This window comes from Oculina patagonica, chromosome 9 (genome assembly GCF_052425735.1).
Source record: "Oculina patagonica isolate OP01 chromosome 9, crgOcupat, whole genome shotgun sequence".
In the NCBI taxonomy this organism is placed as follows: Eukaryota; Metazoa; Cnidaria; class Anthozoa; order Scleractinia; family Oculinidae; genus Oculina; species Oculina patagonica.
Window position 1 is genome coordinate 12,080,617 of NC_135766.1, and position 19,121 is coordinate 12,099,737.

At 37.7% G+C, this 19,121-nt stretch overlaps 1 protein-coding gene and 1 pseudogene across 6 annotated transcripts; one reads left to right on the forward strand and one right to left on the reverse strand.

Annotated features, from left to right (window-relative positions):
* Window positions 1-1,096: 1,096 nt before the first annotated feature.
* On the reverse strand, window positions 1,097-8,763 carry LOC144665730 (uncharacterized). Of its 5 annotated transcripts, none has more exons than XM_078527027.1 (9): window positions 8,328-8,763; window positions 7,253-7,357; window positions 6,609-6,722; window positions 5,737-5,847; window positions 4,828-4,935; window positions 4,478-4,525; window positions 3,567-3,631; window positions 2,668-2,745; window positions 1,097-1,825 (listed from the first exon to the last, which is right to left on the reverse strand). In XM_078527027.1, the coding sequence occupies exons 1-9, from the start codon at window positions 8,635-8,637 to the stop codon at window positions 1,625-1,627; spliced, it is 1,140 nt and encodes a 379-aa protein (XP_078383153.1). In that variant the 5' UTR covers window positions 8,638-8,763; the 3' UTR covers window positions 1,097-1,624. The 5 variants fall into 5 exon arrangements, 3 of the variants coding, with proteins under 3 accessions (XP_078383153.1, XP_078383152.1, XP_078383154.1); XM_078527026.1 differs by having other exon boundaries at window positions 1,625-1,825; window positions 4,828-4,938; XM_078527028.1 differs by having other exon boundaries at window positions 1,628-1,825; window positions 2,712-2,745; window positions 4,828-4,938.
* A 996-nt stretch (window positions 8,764-9,759) lies between these two features.
* LOC144665668 (uncharacterized) lies at window positions 9,760-17,289 on the forward strand (annotated as a pseudogene). Its single transcript, XR_013572996.1, has 8 exons — window positions 9,760-12,156; window positions 12,635-12,754; window positions 13,325-13,435; window positions 14,035-14,145; window positions 14,880-14,993; window positions 15,369-15,398; window positions 15,707-15,817; window positions 16,425-17,289. The product of XR_013572996.1 is annotated as an uncharacterized LOC144665668 (transcript).
* Window positions 17,290-19,121: the final 1,832 nt, after the last annotated feature.

The window sequence follows — 19,121 nt, forward strand, 5'->3', positions numbered from 1 at the left end:
GTTAATTTTCTCCACTATTGAGTTTTTCCATTAAAGTTGCTCATTAAAGACGTGTTTAATACATGTAAACATTTATTCGATACAAACAATACTAACACTAACTTGGTGCCTTTTGCCAAACAATAACAAAGGTAACAAAGGACTAATTTTGGCAGGACACACACCCTGTACTTCTGCTAAGAAAATGATCACAAGCAGAATAATTTTCCATTTCCCATTGCAAAGCCACTTAAGGTGCGTTTTGATGCTACTATAACAAGTCATTCTCGAAAAAACTTTTCGCGGTATCTTTATAAGCTCAAAATATCATTTTCAAGATTAATAATTCGTCACAAAGAAATATATTTAAATTGGAGTCATGTCATAGTTTTGACATTTTTTTAGGTTTATTTTTTTATGAATATAATTGTAACTTTATTCGATTCACTACCTTCTCATTACAACCGGTTCGAAAATCAAGATAGATTGCAGAAGGACAAAACGAAGCTGTTCCAGAGAAAAGCTGTTCTTCATGCACTTTCCAGCTGGCTGAGAAAAAAAAAATCAACCCATCTGGCTGGCCGTGTTTTTTGTAATCAGCAGTTTTCTTGCTTTATAAAGTATAACCATGTAAAATTTCATAAAAGTCTAATGACTGGTTCGTTAGAAATCGTGCGTTTTCACAGCCAGCTGGGAATAGCATGAAAAACAGCTTTTCTGTGGAACAGCTCCGTTTTGTCCTCCTGAGATTGGTTATTACTTAATGTTACTTAACTTGAACAATAGGTTTCGATATATCGGAAAGGTGGGTCTTAACCTGCCATTTCAGGCACGCCCCTTGACTGAACTACTAAAGCCCTGAAAGCGTCGACAGCTTACAAACATCTAGTATTTTCTATACAACCGCAACTGAAATAAATGAATGTTTCTCTTTGTAATTATAAGAATGTTCTGACTTATTGTTCCATGCTATAATTTAATTTTACTGGTATACAGCTATTTCAATTAACGTTGTCAGATCAAAGTTTAAGCGAGAAGACCAAATGGTGGTCTGGGTATTCACTGGAATTTTGCATATTAGCCTAGAGGAAATGTACAAGTTTGTATTCTGCACGTGAGGAATTTGTGTTTCTCTTCAGGAGGCCACTTCAATAGCTTTTTGTTCACTGGCGCTTGGCTTGGAGTTTTCAAAATTCTTCTAAAACTCAGTGTTACTAGATGTACCTTGTTTTTACATGTTTTTTTAAAGAAAATAGGAAACGTGCAAATTCGCGTTTGGTATTCGGCACTTGCAGCAGCTCTCTTCTTCCCATACTACCTTTCTTGTTTGTTTTAAGCTTTGATTTGACAACGTTAACTGAAATAGCTGTACTTTCAAGTCACGAGACCTTGAAACCCGAATTTAACCAAGATCACTACTGTTTATAGTATAGATTTCCATTTTTGGACCTCAAAGTGGGAAATGTCAAACTTCGTAATTACTGGCATGAATGTGCACGTGCTTTTCGCAAACTTATAATGCAAGGCGTTAAACTGATCCATGCTACTTCATATATCGGTTACCATCAGTTTTCACATTAATTTTTTTGAGCCTTTTTTCCTTACATTTACATTTTTCGTTTACTTTTTTGATAAGCGTTCAGGATCAAACCTCTACCTTATCAATCATATGCAGTTCATGCAATTGCGAGAGTGTCTTCCAGGTTATCAGGAAGATGTTTCTCGCACATAATGCCGTCAAATCCTCGCGGACATACACATGCAAATCCATATTTACTGTTGGTGTAATCTCCATCCACACAGGTCCCTCCATTAAGGCAGAGGCCGAGTGTACATGGTCTTCGAGCTGTAAAAAAGCGAATAAAGGAAATGTGAGAGATATTATGGATTTTATTATATACATAAAGTTTGCTAGTTGAAAGATGGAACATCGCCCATGGTGATCGGGAGCTAACTCTCGTTGTAATCTAAACGCCATAAGCTAGAAATTTGCATGAACTGTGCTGATTCGAGATTGCTGTATATCAAACCTTAACAAAAAAACGAGAGATAGAACCCCTCAGAAACAGTCCGGGAGTTGCCTCTATCAGAACTAAATCAGTCTTAATTTTCCACTTTAGTTAAAAATTTAGATAATAATTCATAGGTGAATGTAATCCATTCAAGAAGCTATACATTTTTATAATTGGTAAGTTAGTTGTCAGTTTATATATGGATATCTCCATAAAATAACATTTTGTGATAACGAAAGCCGTAATACTAGGAAATTGAAAAATTGCTATCTTTTATTTTATGACAATCAGAATTACAGAAATATTTAATATACTAGCCAGCTGACAGGAGCGGCCACTTAGTTCATTACAGACTGGATGGATGCATGGATGCATGGATGGATGGAATAGATGGATGGACGAAATGGATTGATGGATGAGTGGCTTCAAAATGATCCGCTCATAGTGTCGAAGCGGCTGTTAAAACCATACGTAAAGCCCAGGCCAAACGAGGATAAGAGTTGATGAGAGTTGTCTCTGGGTTTTGTCATTTTTTTTTTTTTTTTCCCGGGCCAAACGAAAAAGGAAACCAATTTTTTTTCTAAAATTTTTGAACACCTCAATAAAAAAGGAGGGGGGGGGTGGGGGGCCGGGGGGGAGTTTTTCTCCTCTCCTCTCCTCCCGCCCGGCCACATACCTTTAATCCATAGATAATGAAGTAAAACTGCAAAGTCTTCATACCTCTACACCTGTGTCCAGTGAAGCCTTGTTTGCACTGACAGGAGTATTGATTACCATATCTTAGACAAGCCCCATCATTTTGACAGGGATTAGGGTGGCATGCAGAAGCTATATAAAGATACAGTATCGGTATTTAGATTAGTAATGGGACTTATGTGCCAGCTTTTGCAAATGTCAGTTTATTAATAAGATTTCGTGTCATTTGTCGTCTTGTCGATACGCGTCGCTTGTCGGTTACGACTTTATGGCGATTTTTAATAACGCGTTAACTGCTCAATCAGCTGTTGATTGAGCTCATAGCCGTATTATCTTTTTGTTTCTATGGTTCAAGTTTTAGCTAAGTGTTATTGCTATTCATCAATTTTGTAAAGTTTTATCCAATTCAGCTTTAGAGCTGCGATTTAAAAGCTTCATTAAAGTATCGATCTATTGCTGACGTCAATCATCTAAATGGACCTGTCAGGACTGGTTTATTAGTCACCTCCGGAATTGGATCGTAGCACGAGTCAAGTTGGTAGCACGAGTCAAGTTCGAGTCACGAGTCAAGTTTGAGTCACTTTGTTTTCACTTTTTTTCAATGGTATCGTTTGACTATTCCATAATTTTGATTGTTAAACAATGTCGCATTATTAGGTACGATAAACATACAATTGTTAGTTTTAATTTGAACAAATTTCAAATTTTCAACTTATTAGCGTCAGTAATTAATTGAAATATATACTTCCAAAACGTTTTACATCTGCACAACGTGGGAAATGATTGCATTCATTTTAGCGCTACGTGGTTGGTGCTCCCCAAATCTAGACCATCCCCCTTTGGTTTTAAATCGCGATACACCTGAAACGTTGAAGTTACCTTCACATCTTTTTCCAGAAATGATCTAAACCGACAGTCACAATTGTACCCAGATGGTTCATCTCTACACGTTCCTCCATGCAGAGAGTAAACAGAATGTTACATTCCCTGATGGGACTGCTGTAATAAAAAGGAAAAAATAAAACAAGATGGCGCTACACCAGGTTCAATTTAATGAACTGCGAGTGTTTTCGAATTCACGTAATTTTCACCCTTTCTTGTTGAAATGGCACTCAGCCTTAGCTGTGTGTAGTTTATATAAGTAGGAACCTGTAAAGTTAATCTATTTGAATGCCAGACAGGAACGTCTAAAAAGCGAACAAATGCTCGATCTAAACTGTCGCAATCGATAGTGAAAGTGTTCCAAGAAGAGGTCAAATGACTCAATCTTGGTGTTCCCTTATAAAAACGTCCGGTTTACGTACTATAATTTTTAGCAAGACAATTAAAAATAAACCTCCAAAAAAAAAAATAACTTGGCTGCGAGTCACATCTACGACGTAACTAAAGTTAACTATCGTTAGGCTCAAGTTACTCGTGACGTCATATCGTAACTGTGGGATTGTTGTGTTTCTTTCGGTTTCAAGGTTCGTTGGCTGTTCCATAATTGATGCAGCTAAAATACTAATTGTTAGTTTATTATTTTGAATAATTTCAAATTTTAAATTACTTCAGCACCTTAATTGAAATACTTTTACTTACAAAATACATCAGCACAACGTGGAAAAGATAGCATTATTTTATCGCAACGTGAGTTGAGTGAAGTCCCCATCCCATCTCCCCAGGCCCATTCACCCCTTTTGTTTTAAACCGGTGATATAGCTGAAATTCGTTGAATGCTTACCTTCACATCTTTTCCCTTAAAATCCAATCCGACAGATCACACTTGTACCCAGACTTGGTTCATCTCATACACGTTCCTCCATTCAGACAGTAAACAGAGTTACATTCACTGACGACTGATGCAATATAAAAGAAAAATAAAATAGAAGAGCTGCAGACACCAGGTTTCATTTTAGTGAAGCGATCACATTATCAAAATAGTTAACTATAGTTAACGCCGTCTTAACTATAGTTGGCAGTCTAGATGTGACCGCAGCCATTGATTGGTTAGGTAAAGTTTTCGGTAAGAACAATTGGATCAATTAGAGCAATTGCCTTAGAAACGTTTCTCTAGCAGGACATTTTCAAGTCATTATTGCATGAACTATTAGAGTTGTTTTTATTGTGAAATAATTGTCTTTAAGGAATAAATACTGACCTTCACAAGTCCTTCCTTTAAAGCCTTGTGGGCAATTGCAAACGTAATCGTTGAGTTCTTCAAAGCATACTCCGGCGTTCTTGCACGGGTTTGGCGAGCACTTATTGGCTACTGCAACAAAAAAAGAGGCTTACCGTAATAAGAAAATCGCGATATCATAATTATTAACCTCTTGAAACAGATCGAAGGGAGAAAATAAGGTACCTAAAGGAAGAATTCAGTACGGACTAAAGTCATGGCGCTACTTTGCTACAAAAATATGGAACGAGCTACCAAATGAAATCAGGGCCATTGTTGGTAAAAATGAATTTGTCCGAAGGATACGCACTGTAAACTTTTAAACTTTTTAGCCGAGTAGATGTAAATTTTTTTATAGCATTTTTAACATAGTAGACACAATAATATTTTTAGGTAGTGCATTTAAACATTTTAGATTTTATATTATATATTTTTACATTCTTATAGATTTTATTTTAGTTTTCTTTTATCTGTTATTTTAGTGGAACATCTGTAAACTAGCTATTCTAAGCTAAGCATGTTTCCCACTTTAAATAAAGTATAGTATTGTATTGTGTTGTATTGTATTGTATTGTATTGTATTGTATTGTATTGTATTGTTGTATTGTATTGCATTGTATTGTATTCGTAAATAAGCACGTTTTCTATTCACGTCTTACAACCAGTAAAAAAATCTGAGTTACATTAAACTTAATATCTTAAGGAAAGGGAATTTCTTCTTAATTAGAAATGAAGGGTAATTTTTGTGTTATTGTTCGATCAGTTTTTGTGTCCTCGACAATACTATTTCCCACGCTATTCCCCTATCAGTATCCAGGCTCAACTTTTATTTCGGAAAAGCCGATGCAAATATAAGCATTTTCTATATTTATATAAAGAGATAATACTCACTTTCGCAGTTCTTTCCTTTGTATCCCTGCTCACATACACACGTATACGAGTCATCGGTCTGACTGCATGTGCCTTCGTTGCGACAAGGATTCGGGTGGCAGGGGCTTCGCGCTACGACAACAAAATACAATGCTTCAAACAGCTAAGAGATAATTCGTTCATACAGTATATTAGAACTCAAATCTAACCTGCATTACTTTACGTCGACGGCAAGCCATTGTTCCAGTTAATCAATGATTTTCTGCGCACAACAAGTAAGTCTTGCATGGAACATTGTTTTCAGCAGAACTAACGCAATTTTAATTTTGGTATAGTTTTCACTAATAAACACCCCTTTCTATAGACCCTCCTGTTTAAGTTGTCGGAATTTGAATTCTAGTGCATTCTTATTTTGAAGTGGACAGGTGTTTTTTGCGAATTTTTTTTTTTGGGCTCTTCCCACGTTAAAGCCGGACAAACAGTAGTTACTATGATAAAAGTTAAACCTTTATTTTTACCAGATTTGGTCAGATTTTTTTATAGATTGGTATCTTTGGCCATCCCAATAAAATGTTTCGTTTCCCATCGTCCCGTCTCTTTATGGTGGGCGGTCGGTCGGGAAAAAAAAAAAAAAAAAAAAAAAGTGTTAAAAAGGGGGGGGCCAAAAAAAAAATTTTTTTTTTTAAAAATTTTTTAAAAAAAATTTTTTTTTTTTTTTTAAAAAAGGGGGGGGGGGGAAAAGAATAAAACCCCCCAAAATATAACTACGTAATGTTATTCAGTGATGTAAAAGCAAAAAACTAAATGAACGAATAATTCATATGGGCGCGCTTTGTTCTCGTAGACAAGTTTCGAGTGACCGGGAGAAGTGTCAAAAATTAATGATTACTCACATTCGCAATTCTCTCCAAGGAATCCCACGAGGCATGTGCACAGATGTCTTCCAACAGCTATCTCAGTGCATGTTCCTCCATTCTTGCATGTTGAGGGTCTGCACTCTTTTTTAACTGTGCAATGAACATAAAAAACTTTAACACATTTCTGATTACTAGCTATTTTTTCTTTTGCCTACTACAATTTAAAATTACAAAAAAATTCAGCTGGAAAATCGCAAAGTTGATTATGTACAATCTTACTTCTTTCTTTTCATACCCAAGTTTGACAGACAGACAGAAGACAGACAGAAAGTCAGACTAGTCAGTCAGACAGAGAGACAGACAGACAAACAGACAGACAGACAGACAGACAGTAACAGTAACAAACAGTAACAGTAACAGAACAGTAAATTTTATTGTGCTACACTCGAAAGGGAGGTATTGGTCTAGTTACAGACAAACAGACTGACTGATAGACTGACAGACAGAGAACCATAACTGAGAGTCTGTCTTATAAGCGCCCTTACAGTGTACAAGCAAACATTATTAATAGGACACCATGGCACCCAAACAGCGGTCCTTATTGACTGGGTGTCCATATAACTTTCGGCATTTAGGAAGCAACGCCACTGTCCGAAGTACGTTTCTTAAGAATCATTTACCTTCGCATCGTGTCCCAATAAAACCAGGGAGGCACTCGCAGTAAAAACCATGGCGTCGTGGAATGCACATCCCTCCATGATGGCACGCACGAAAGAAACATGGTCCTATCCAATTGAGAGAGAGGTGTACAATATAGTTTCTATTAGTCGTGTAGAAGAGCATTAAGAAGAGTTAATATAATAGGGATAGCACCACTCACAATTTTACAAATTTTGGATTAAAAATGCAAACTTGTTGTCTCAGTATTGTATTCAGGTATGCTGCAGAGTCAAGCGTCCTTCAAACTCGTGGATCATTGACAAAAAATGAGATGTAACTTGTCATATTTCTCAGGTAACATAAAACACATGTTTAACAAGTAGCAGTTACAGAAAATGCGAAGGCTGTTTGTCGTCTGTTTCCACTCTGGCGGTTGTTTGACAACCGGTGGTAAGAATGGTGATGACGGCCCCCTTTAATACCGGAGCTTCATGTTATAACGCTCAAAACAACATTCTAGTTACTTTATAATTAACTACTCTTGGTTGATAATATTTCAAAATTGACGAACAGCTAAGAGTAAAATTGGCCCAACTTAAAGGAGTCATGACCAGCAATGAAATGCGGAGTTAAAATGTAACAACTGCCGAAACGTAATTGCAAATGTTGCTTTAACTTCAGTAGTCCGCAGCTAGTCGGAAGCACTAAGATTGTACTTCGCTACATTTTCGTTCATGAAGGCTGTCATTTCTGTGAAGTGGCTTTCACTCTGGAAGATTTATGTTGAAAATTGTAGTTCAACCCACTGAAAATGTCTATTAGCTCCTATATCTTTAAAACAAACTTTTTCCTTATTCTGGAACGCGCGGTGGCCTAATGGTTAGTAAGCTGGACTCCAGATCGAGTAGTCGGGTTCAAGCCCTTGAACAAAGGTAATTTGCTCAACCTGCAAACGGAGTTGTTGGAAAAAAGATATGTGATATTTAACACATTGCTTTAAATAAAAAAAGTCTTTGATAGTTTCAAAAATTTAGCTTTCGACGTAGATCCAGATAAATTATAAAGACAATTAAAAAAGCTCACAATATCAGTTACCCCTTTCTCCTCGATGAACCAGAAACATTCTTCGGTCAACGGGAGTTTCCATCTGTTGGTATGGAGAAGCAGGAGCGAAAAAGAAATCTCTCTTTCTGAATTCAGCTTTGCTTTGACCAAACACATCATCGCTTTGTTTCTTAAACCTCTTCTGGAAAGCACCTAGTTTGCCCTTTCTCGTCGTGAAATGAAGTATGTGATAAACGGCGCTTTTTACGAAAATGTTTCCGACCCGGCGGCTGTGAAAGTACATTGGCATTATATTCCACCGGTAGCTCGGGATCATCTGGTAAAATGCTTTGTTTTCCATCGAGACGCCTTCGAAAGGATGCTCTTGTTTTGATTGTTGTGGTCTTAACAAAGGTTAAATACGAGAGCATTACCAAACAATCAACCAGTGCGAGGGTTACCCAAATTCCTCGCATGATGAAAAACCTCTTTCACATTTCTTGATGAAGTATTTTAGCTGGAACGTTGCTACGGCTGGTGGAATGGTGAAAACTGACTTTAAATCTCGCTGAAATAGCTTTCCATGTTTTCCACTGAACGGGAAGTATTTACAAGAATTGCTGTTCAGAGAAGTTCGAGTTATTAAAGATTTACAACTCCCGCTACAGTTGTCAACTTCAAACGTGTTGTTCATTGTTTGCGGCTGCATTGTCAAATTGACCGTAAAAAAAGAACCTGTTTCTGCAAGAACCATTTTGTGTGTGGGAAATACTTCACCTCCTAAACATACCTAGCACGTAAGAACTATAAAGGTCAGGTATCAAGATCAAAATTCTCCTAACGTTTTTAGTATATTTTCTACAATTACTTTGAAAGAACTTGTTTCTTTGGCGAAGTTTTCCCCTAAGAGATCAGGTCCTTCATTGTCTACCTGCTTAAGTAAACGCGACAGACTGGTTTCTTTCGCTAAAACAGCACTTGAACGATATTATGTTCTGCGATTTTACCATACTAAATTCTCTTTGTCAACAAAAGCGATGACAAGAAAAAAACGAGTGTTCTCTGACTGAAGTAAAACAAACCTGTTCAGTAATGCTAACCACGTAGGAGGCGCATGTGAAAGGCATGTGGTCTATTGAGTTTAGAGCGTTCGTCGTTAGTCTTCAATTAGAGACTACGTTATTGTTTTAAAATTCTAATTCTTATTAAGAAAAACCAAATAAAAATAAAATAATTACGTTTTTGTGTCTTTAGGGGTGAATGCCCAAATAAAATTAGTCTCGCAAATAAACTGCGACAAAACAACAATTAACGAGAGACTGAAACAATGATGCGGTAAATTAGTGATTTCACTTCTCTCGCGACAGATTATTTTGGATGAAAATACTTTTTTTATACCCAAGGAAGATCTTTATAAACGAGATTATTATTTGGAATCGTAGTTTGCAACAGAGTTCAGTTTCCAGAGCCCGACAACATACTCGAGGATTTAAATACAAAATAACTTCGCAAATACTCTATTATATTCTTAACTATAACAACCATGCCCTTTGAATAAGGTCTGGAATGCTTTTTGAAGGTGAAACGCTCTGCTAACGAAAATAAATTATCTTCAATACGCGATCAACAAGAATGACTTTTGTTCCCAAAATTAAACGATTGCTTTGAATATTTGATGCTCATAGAAGCCGATGAGATCATTTTACAAAGTCATTTCCCCATGCTTTTCAGAAAATCCAGGTTTCTGGTTTAATTTTTTTTTACTAACACTTAACCAAAGGCGGGTGTCATATTTTTTTGAAGATACCCATCAAAGAAATGCTAGGTTGGTTGTTCACTTCAAATGACGCTCGCTTATGAAGCTCTCAATTGGTATTTGGTTCCTCCACCTTTTCATTACATTGTCGTGGCTCGGAACAAACAGGAGTACAGGTCTTCCCAAACATCATGTAAAACAACTACGAAACCAAGTCGAAATTACTCGCCATTTGTCGAAAGGACAGCGAAACGTTCGCGCTGTCGGCAACGACGTGAAGAATGTAAGACATGGAACTAAAAAGGACAGCGAGAAGAGTTGGAAGACCAATCCTAAACAAACGCCACCTGCAGGCAAACAATAGAGGTAATAAAATACCTTGTGAAGGAACTTCGTGTTTATGGAGCGCGGCAAATGTTTTAAAGTCCTTTAAAATGAAAAGGAACTTGGGTAACAAGCTTAGTCGCCACCGTAGAAGAGAGTCCGTTTTCTTGGCCAATGCGCTTGACATGCTGGATCACGCCAGACCCCGTGAATTAGGGAACTTTGCCACTCGCGCGACCTCCAATAAACCATTTAAACCAATTAGTTCTGGCACAAACACAAGTAAAGAAAACATTAATAATGTTACACTTGTTAATAAACCTTTAAAAACTCAGTCAGGAGACAAAAGGCAGCAGTGGTCCGACGTATCGAGTGAAATGAGACCCCGATTCTTTTTCAACAGTGCACCAGCAGAATACGTCGAACAGAAACCGCCGTCGCTGCGTAGAACTGAACATGGACCGAATCACTGGGCATTGCCTTCAACGGCCAGGGGTGGACCTCACGCGCCTGGACATTTGCACAGGACATCACCATTTTTTAAAGGTGTTCATAATGACGTGCATTTGATGAAGCACCCTGCTCATCTCCCTCCATTTCCACTTACTCTTGTTGGAAATCCACTGCCGCAACACATTTCTACATCGCCACATTTTCGTAATCATCCGCGTCAGCATCACTTTGGTCCACCGCCGTATGCTATCCATATCCATGCACCTCCTAGACTAGAGCCTCCACCCCCTCCATTGCCTGACATGCCTGTCATTCCTCCAGATGTTTTCCGCGAGCCAATGACGTCCTTAAATTCTCCACTAGGGGCAGAACCTCGGCCTCCCGATATTCACATGGAGCCACCTCCTGATATCACCTTTCATCCCCATCCTCCCACGAATTTCCCAGATGGGACAGAAAATATACCTCCGGAACTTCACATGATGCCGCCGGAAGGAATTCCCATGCAACCTCCTCCTATTAACGTAGAAGGGAACCCACCACCTGGAGACCTATTACCGATGACGCCTCCAAATCTTCCACTTGGAATGGGACCTCCACCACCTGATATCCACATGATGCCACCTCCCGAACTTCCTATTCATACACATCACGCGGTAAATGCGCCAATGGCAGCAGAAACTGACTTTCACATGATGCCACCAGGAGGAGTTCCCATGTCTCCACCCAGTATTGATTTGCAGGGGATGCCACCGCCTGGAGACATAGCACCTATGTCGCCTCCACATGAAGTACAACACTTCCCTGTTCCTGTTCCTGTACCAGTTCCATCGCCACCTAAAGTAGAACATGTTCCATATCCTGTTCCCGTACCAGGTCCACCATCTATTCAGCCTGTCATGGTACCAATAAGAGTTCCGTCACCACCCAAAATCCAGCAAGTGGCTGTACCTGTGGAGTCCCCTCCGCAGATACATAATGTCCCTTTTCCCTATCCAGTGGCTGTTCCATCGCCTCCGCATATTAAACATGTTCCTTATCCAGTCGCCTACCCCGTGAAGGAACCGGGTGAAATTCAAAAAATATTTTATCCCATAGCAGTTCCTCAACCATCACAGGTACACCACGTTCCATATCCAGTTTATATCCGGTATCCGCCGGAAATACGAAGAGTTCCGTACGCCGTACCTTTGCCTCCGAAGCCATATCCTGTTCCTGTGCCGTCACCACCACATTTAGTAATTCACAGAGTTCCCTACCCGGTCATGTATCCACAGAAAGTTCCCTACCCAATCCCTGTTGTTGTGCAACATCATCACGTCCACGAGGACTTAAACAATGGAGTAGGTAGGGACAGCTTTTCTTCTGCATGTAATATTGAGGCAAACGTAATATAATAAGCGAACATAGTATTTGTCCTTTATATCTTGACATTCCATTCAAACAGCACGTGTGATTAATAATCTGATCTACGGTCCATAAAAAGGGGAATGTTCAATTGTACAAGTGGGTTAACGCTTCATCGTGCGTAGTTCAAAGCAGCTGCATGGGCGGAAACATAAGATTTTTAGGCATGAGTAAAACAAAACTTTATTTTTCAGAATCAAATTCAGATTACTCTCAGGATCAATATCCCACTGACCAATACGATTATAGAGAACATCATACAGGTAGGTGTGCATGACGGCTTGGCAAATAAACGCTCTGCTAAAAGCCTTGTCTACCTGTCAAAAAAAAAGCCTGCGCCAAGAGAGCACCGATCACAATCACAAAGCATTTATATTGTATCACTAATTTGCCTTTTCTACGTTTTCAATCTATACAGAGTCCATAAGTAATGGACAGTGTCTGGTGAACCTTTGCCTCAATGGCGGAACGTGTTCGGCTTATATGGGCAGCTATCGGTGTCACTGCCCTAGTGGATTTCAAGGAAAACATTGTGAAGGTGAGAGAAAATAAACACCAGGTTAAAAAAACTTTATATAAAACATGAACTAAATTTACATTATTTGGAGACATCAGCCCTAGCTGGTTTTTGCGGGCTTCCTCTATCTAGTTCGTATTGAAATTTGGAAATCTATGATTTTTAAGGAGGGGGAAAACGGGAGAACCCGGAAAATTCGGAGAAATCCCTCGGAGCAAGGACGAAGACCAACAACAAACTGAACCAACATATGGCGCCAGAGCGGAATCGAGCCCGAGCCACAGTGGTGGTGGCCAGCGCTCTTACCACTTCGCCATCCGTGTGTGGCCTGAGGCGTGAAAGAAAACAAAATCAATAATAAAATAGGTTTAGGTGTGTTAAGACATGATTACAGTGTAACATTTCTGTGAGGTAATTGTCTCGTGGATATGGCTGCTCTGTCGTTGTTCTTTCTTCTTTACAGGTATAGTGTTCTGAGAAAAGTATGCTATGTGGTATACATATCTGACCACTATAGAAGGTGCTTTAGCGATAATCATTTAGTTGTACTCTGATCTTATTTCTTAAAATTTTTGTTTGTCAACTTTGCAGAGCAAAACATGTGTACGCCTAATCCTTGCAAAAACTTCGGTACTTGTTCGCAAGTTGAACATGACTACGAATGCACTTGCAGTAGAGGATTTATTGGAAAGAACTGCGATAGTAAGTGAATAGTTAAACTGACAGATTTTTAGATTAGCATAAGTAAGTCTAAATAGACAAGCTTAGAAAGTAAGTGTAATGGCTTACAACGGGTCCCCCATCATTTCTATTACAACACTATAAGCACTACAAATCAACTCGGACGGCAGGCCATCAATTAGGAACAGAAAGTTCTCATCCTATTTGCATGGACACCTAACGTTTTGTCTTGCTCAAAAAAAGAGAAAGTGTTCTCTACTCTGCTTGCTTTTAAAGGCTCTGTATGCCTTTCTTGCCATAAGTTCCTGCTGGAAAATAAGTCCCCATAGTTTTTAGGCATCAGAGGGTAAAGTTTGAAGCCTTTCCCATCTCTTTTAATTTGTTTATTGCATAATTTATTCGTTCGTGCGGAGCTGGGGTGTACTTGTTTTCGAATTCTTGCACTTGCTCGGCGTTTGCTTGGAAAGGAACAGTGCATTAACTAAAGTTTGGGATAAAGTTACCTTATTACCTGTGTGTGGTGAATATTGTTCCTTAGAGAAAACAGCACTTCTGAAACCTTTTTGATTCTGAGTAGCGACGACCTAAAAGTGTTTGATATCCGCTTCTTTCTTACGCAGGACCAGACCCATGTATACCGTCTCCATGTCAAAATGGAGCCACTTGTTCATCTGATGGATCCTCGTACTCCTGTACTTGTAAAATAGGTTGGATGGGACCGAATTGCCAAGGTTAGTTTAATTATAGCATGGAATTCGGTTAGTAGTAAATTTATTTTCTTTATAGTAAAATATGGTGGAAAAATTGGACTACATGCGGCACTACAAATTAGTTTCGAGAGGACCAATTGGTCCTCTCTCGTCAGGTGCGTATCTCAACTAACAGTTTGCCGATTGTTACTATGATATGCATTTAGAGTGGTTGCCTTTTCTGTGGAAGAGTTCTCCGATAAAACACAGCAGTGCCCACGTGTTTTTTTTTTTTTAAAGAAAAGTCTTTATTTTGAAGGGTTTTCAATGAGGAAAAGTTATAATAGATAAAGAACGTCGTTATAAATTTATTTTCTTTATATTTTTTTATGTAAGAGCCTTACAGAATATAGTTAGTAATGTGTTCTGTATGCTTATATTGTTTGGTTTAAAGGCTAAGCCTACGGAAAAGCCAAAATCCCTTAGTAATGTTAACATTTTTCCTCTTTGCAAATTACTATGCAGTAGTTAAAGTAGTTGCTTTGTCTGTAGAAGAGTTCTTTGATAAAACACAGCAGTTCCTAGCTATATAGGTGTTTTAGAAAGACCTGAATTCTGAGTGGTTTCTATAACGGGAATCTAAGTTACCTAAAGGAAATCGTTACTCAAGATTAAGAAGATTGGCATTGTTAAATTTCTGTATATCATGAGGCAAAAATACTACAAAAATTACAGAAAACGATATGGTAACCACTTCGTTATCTTTTTTTATTTAGCTGAGTCTAAATGTCTTCCAATAAACCCGTGCCAAAATGGGGGGACATGTACAGAGGCACACGGGACATACCAGTGTGACTGTACCCCTGGCTGGAGTGGCTTAAGCTGTGAAGGTATGATTGAGCCTGGTGCTTGTAGTTAATGCTTTCATCTTCCAAAAAGCTGTCTAAGCGTTTGGTCACTGCCAGTGAAGGCATCATAGAATTAATTAAGACATTGTAGAAGGAATTAGCTGACTATATATGTGTATGGAGATAACGTATTTAATGAGAGGTTTTCATCTTTCCTGTGGGATAGTTTAATTCCTGACCACTGGGCAAGCAGGAAAAAATCAGTCATTTGGGATAACGCCACCGATTCCTAGCAGGCCTTGATGCGTCTTGGAACAATAGCATCGCCTAAGGAGATGTCAATCGCCAATTAATAAAAAGGCCGAGTTACAATAAAAACAAACCATTTGTGTAATTTGACTCTTTGTTTCGTCATAGTTACTGCTCCTGAAACTCTTCACCAGACAGGTATTTGAGCTACCTTTTTTTACTTTTAAGTTAGAAATAGATAAATAGAAAACAGATAATACAATAATGCTAAAGCAAAACAACTGCACGCATGTGATCCTCAGAGTCCTCCCTCCATCACAGATGACGTAGTTTTTTTTTTTTTTGAAGACCTTCTTTACGTTAGATACCTGATTACTATGAGATATCTGCAACTTGTTAGCTTCAAACCCGACCTACACCTTTTAAAGAGATAGTGGTGTTTTTTGTTTTTTTTTCAAAAGCTGAGCTGTGCTGAATTTTTGAAGACTTTTATCTTGTATCTTCAGTGCTCTGCGATAACTGCCACAACTCGGATCATTTTCTGGAACAAAGAAACAAACTTCGCCATAGACTGTCAAGCATTAAGAAATGGAAAGTTGCAAAAGGATAGTATAAAGGTAAATTTGTAGTTCTTAAATTTAATGCATTTTATATAGTATTTGATTGAACACGACTTCATTTCCCCCAAGCGCCCCAAGAACAAAAAAGAATCACTAATTACCTTTAAAACTTGAGAAAAAGAAAGGATATCTCTCTCAAAGGATATATCACTCATTTCCGTGGTACGGTAGAGTTCAGCTTGAATTTATTCCTACCTGGAGTTATATATTTTTTATTCTATTTGCTGGCAAAGGTAACATTCGTGCAATACACCCAGCAAAGTCTCTGTAAAAACGACCAGCTTGGTGGACAGAAGGAGAAGTTGTGTATACGGGGAATTCGGTGGAAACAGCAAAAAAATCCTTTCTTGATATATTTTTATTGCATTCAATCAGAAATACATAAATTTTCTGTCCCAAAATGGACCCTCTTAGCAAAAGACGGTGGTCCGGGCAACATTTCCGTTGCCGCAATGAATTCCCCTGGTATCACTGTTTTGTTCTAAAAATAGTTTATCATGCAATGAGAGTAATTTAGTGCTGCTCAGTTTCTGACCACTCATTCCTTCAGTATAGTTCAGCTCAGCTTCAAAATGCATTATTTGTATTTTCTTTAAAATTTTAGAATGTGAGCAGGACCCAAAATGATCCCAGAAAACAGTTGAAGAAGCAAGCCTCTTGCTGGTCCAAGACCGTTATCCATTTTTCACTACAAAGTTCTAGCAGTCGCTCATCAAATTATAAATAATTTATCGATGATTTATCTGTGGTTACTCATAAGAAAAAAGTGTTTAAATAAATGTATACATTAATGATTTTCTGTGCATTGTTTTAAGATTGATATGTCACTTTAAATTATAATTAATGGAAATTACACGTCTGTTCTTTTTCTACTAAACGAGCTTTATATGTTTACATACAATAACCCTTTCATGTGAGGAAAATCTCAAACGTCAAAGAAACGACACTGCATAATTACAATATTTATATATATTTATTTTCAAAGACAAGTAGGTTGTAATATGATTTAGCAAGAATACGTTACTTTAACAATTGTGAAAGTTGCCAAAGAAGGAAGTAGATGAAGGAACAAAAAGTTGGCCTGTATCCGCTGTTTAATTTGTTTTTCAACTTTATTATCAGGTGCTATGACCCTTGTAATATTTTGCAAAATAAAATTGTGACATAGAGAATAAACGTTTTAAAAATTGTATTTCTTGAGACTTGATATTTCGGCAGTAACTAAGATTATTTTGTAATTTATTTTCCGGTGACTATTTGAACGCAAGTGCTATAATTGTAATTTTATAATCACGCCCGTGCTATCATAAGAAGATAATTTACTTTTTGGAAGAAAACCAAATTCAATAGTCAATGAGGTACTTATGTGGAAAGATATTTTTTTAATGAATTATCCACAAATGGTGTAATCTATGTTGATGGAATGCTATACATTTCTATGAAATAAATTAAATAAATTATAAGTTTTGGGAGAACTAGTACTGTGTGCATTGTCTTCTATACCCATATCTTAACCTAACGGATACACCTTAGTCATAATTAATTTCTCCCGTGAGTGAAGTCCCAGTCGTGCTTGTCGACAAGAGAATCGCTTTTTTCACTTGCATTACAAAAGAGGACACCAAGGACCAAAATCGGGATGAGAATAAAATTAATTTTCAAGGCAGGGTCAGTTTTTGAATAAGCGCAGGATCATAGAAAGGATGAATCCAGCCGAGGAAGAAGGAGAACAGCAGATCACAATCGAAAGCTCTTTTAACTGAACAACGCCTTAATGTACTGACCCAAGCACTGCAATCCAACTTTCAAGCCCTCCGGCCCTTATTATTTGCATGAGGCGTCTGAAAACTTAATATTAGGAAATCCTAAAGATGTGAGGTTTGAGGATGTAACAGGGTGTAAATGCGAACTCCTCAATGACAATCCCTCTCAAACTGCCTGCAATTGTCAGAATGAGTCATTTAACAAACATGAATCTATTGTCTACAAAAGCGTGTTCTCCTGCATGCATAAAACCCAGCGTTCCTAAATACGAAGGGACAATAAAAGAACCAAAAAATAAAAGGAGTAAGAAAAAAGATTGCCAGAAGCCAACCAAAATTGAGATGCGGGCATCAGCATTGTAATAAAAACAATTGTAGTTAAATTCACCATGACCTTAACAAGAGATTCTCGACTTATTTTACAATTTCTTTCTTTTTAATTTAATTTTGGTGCTATTATTTTACAGTAAAATGTAGAATATCACGCCTACGTTTGGTTGTTTGTTTGTTTGTTTGTCTTTGAGGCGTTGTCGTTGTTGTTTGCTTTTTTAGTGACTTGCAGTTCACAAACCGCGGCAATAAACGTTCTAAAGAAATACTAAATTTAGATCCGGATTATAATTTTTATGCTCCGTTAGGTCAAAGAACGCTTCTGTCACGTTTGTCCTTGTGCACTGGCTATTGAAAATTTCTTTCATACTTGATCTCGGCGAACTTGCTTCGTAGCTAACACGATCCTCGACGTTTAGCACATTTTTTACTTTAATTAGAAACAGTTCAAATCATTCAGTTTAAAACTGTTCAAAATTAAATATTTAACTAAGCAGTCTGTTATTTCTGCTAACACAGGTGTCTTTTAGAAATCATTCGCCAGGTGCTCCAAGAGAGACAGTCTTTAGAGCTGAAATTTCATGTTAACCGAAATCTTCTTCTTAGCCAAGTATTGTTTATAAGGAATTCAAAAAAAAAAATGCGTATTTTCCTTTTCGTTTTGTTCGTTTTTCTTCTTTGGGCAAGAAAATGATTTATATAAAATGTGCACTCGATAGCCTTTGAAGTTTATGCAAATTACGTTACCTTTCACTTTTACTACTTTAAACAATCAACTTTTCGGAAAATCTGGAGAGTCAAAGAAGTGCTAATGTCATATTACACTTGTTAAAGCTACTCAAAGTGCTTTTTGATGTTAAATCATTTTTTGACTGAGTGATTTATGTTTCATTAGTGAATAAACACGAGCCGTAAAATCCTAAATTGCAATTCACTTTAGTTAGAATACGACAAAGATCAACAGAAGAAAAGTGCATTTTATCTCTATTAAAAAATCACATCTGGTGTTATTGTAAAATCAGGATGTATTCTACTTCCTTACATAAACATCACTGATTTGACACTCGATACGGTTACCAAGCTTGGACGTGGCTGGCCCCAGAAATAGGCAAAGAAAAGCACACTTGTATTGTAAATATAACTCGACCGCCTAATGGTTTTCAAGTGTATTATTTCAATCTCGTTGTTTACGTTTCGGCTTCCGCTAA

Bases quoted from the DNA above. Each gene is read 5' to 3' on its own strand.
- LOC144665730 (XM_078527026.1), bottom strand. From the start codon at position 8,637: ATGGAAAACAAAGCATTTTACCAGATGATCCCGAGCTACCGGTGGAAT. The intron at 4,526-4,827 runs GTCAGTATTTAT...ATATTGCATCAG, and splicing joins TAAAGGAAGGACTTGTGAAG to TCGTCAGTGAATGTAACTCT. The intron at 2,746-3,566 runs GTAACTTCAACG...TACTCCTGTCAG, and splicing joins TTCTGGAAAAAGATGTGAAG to TGCAAACAAGGCTTCACTGG.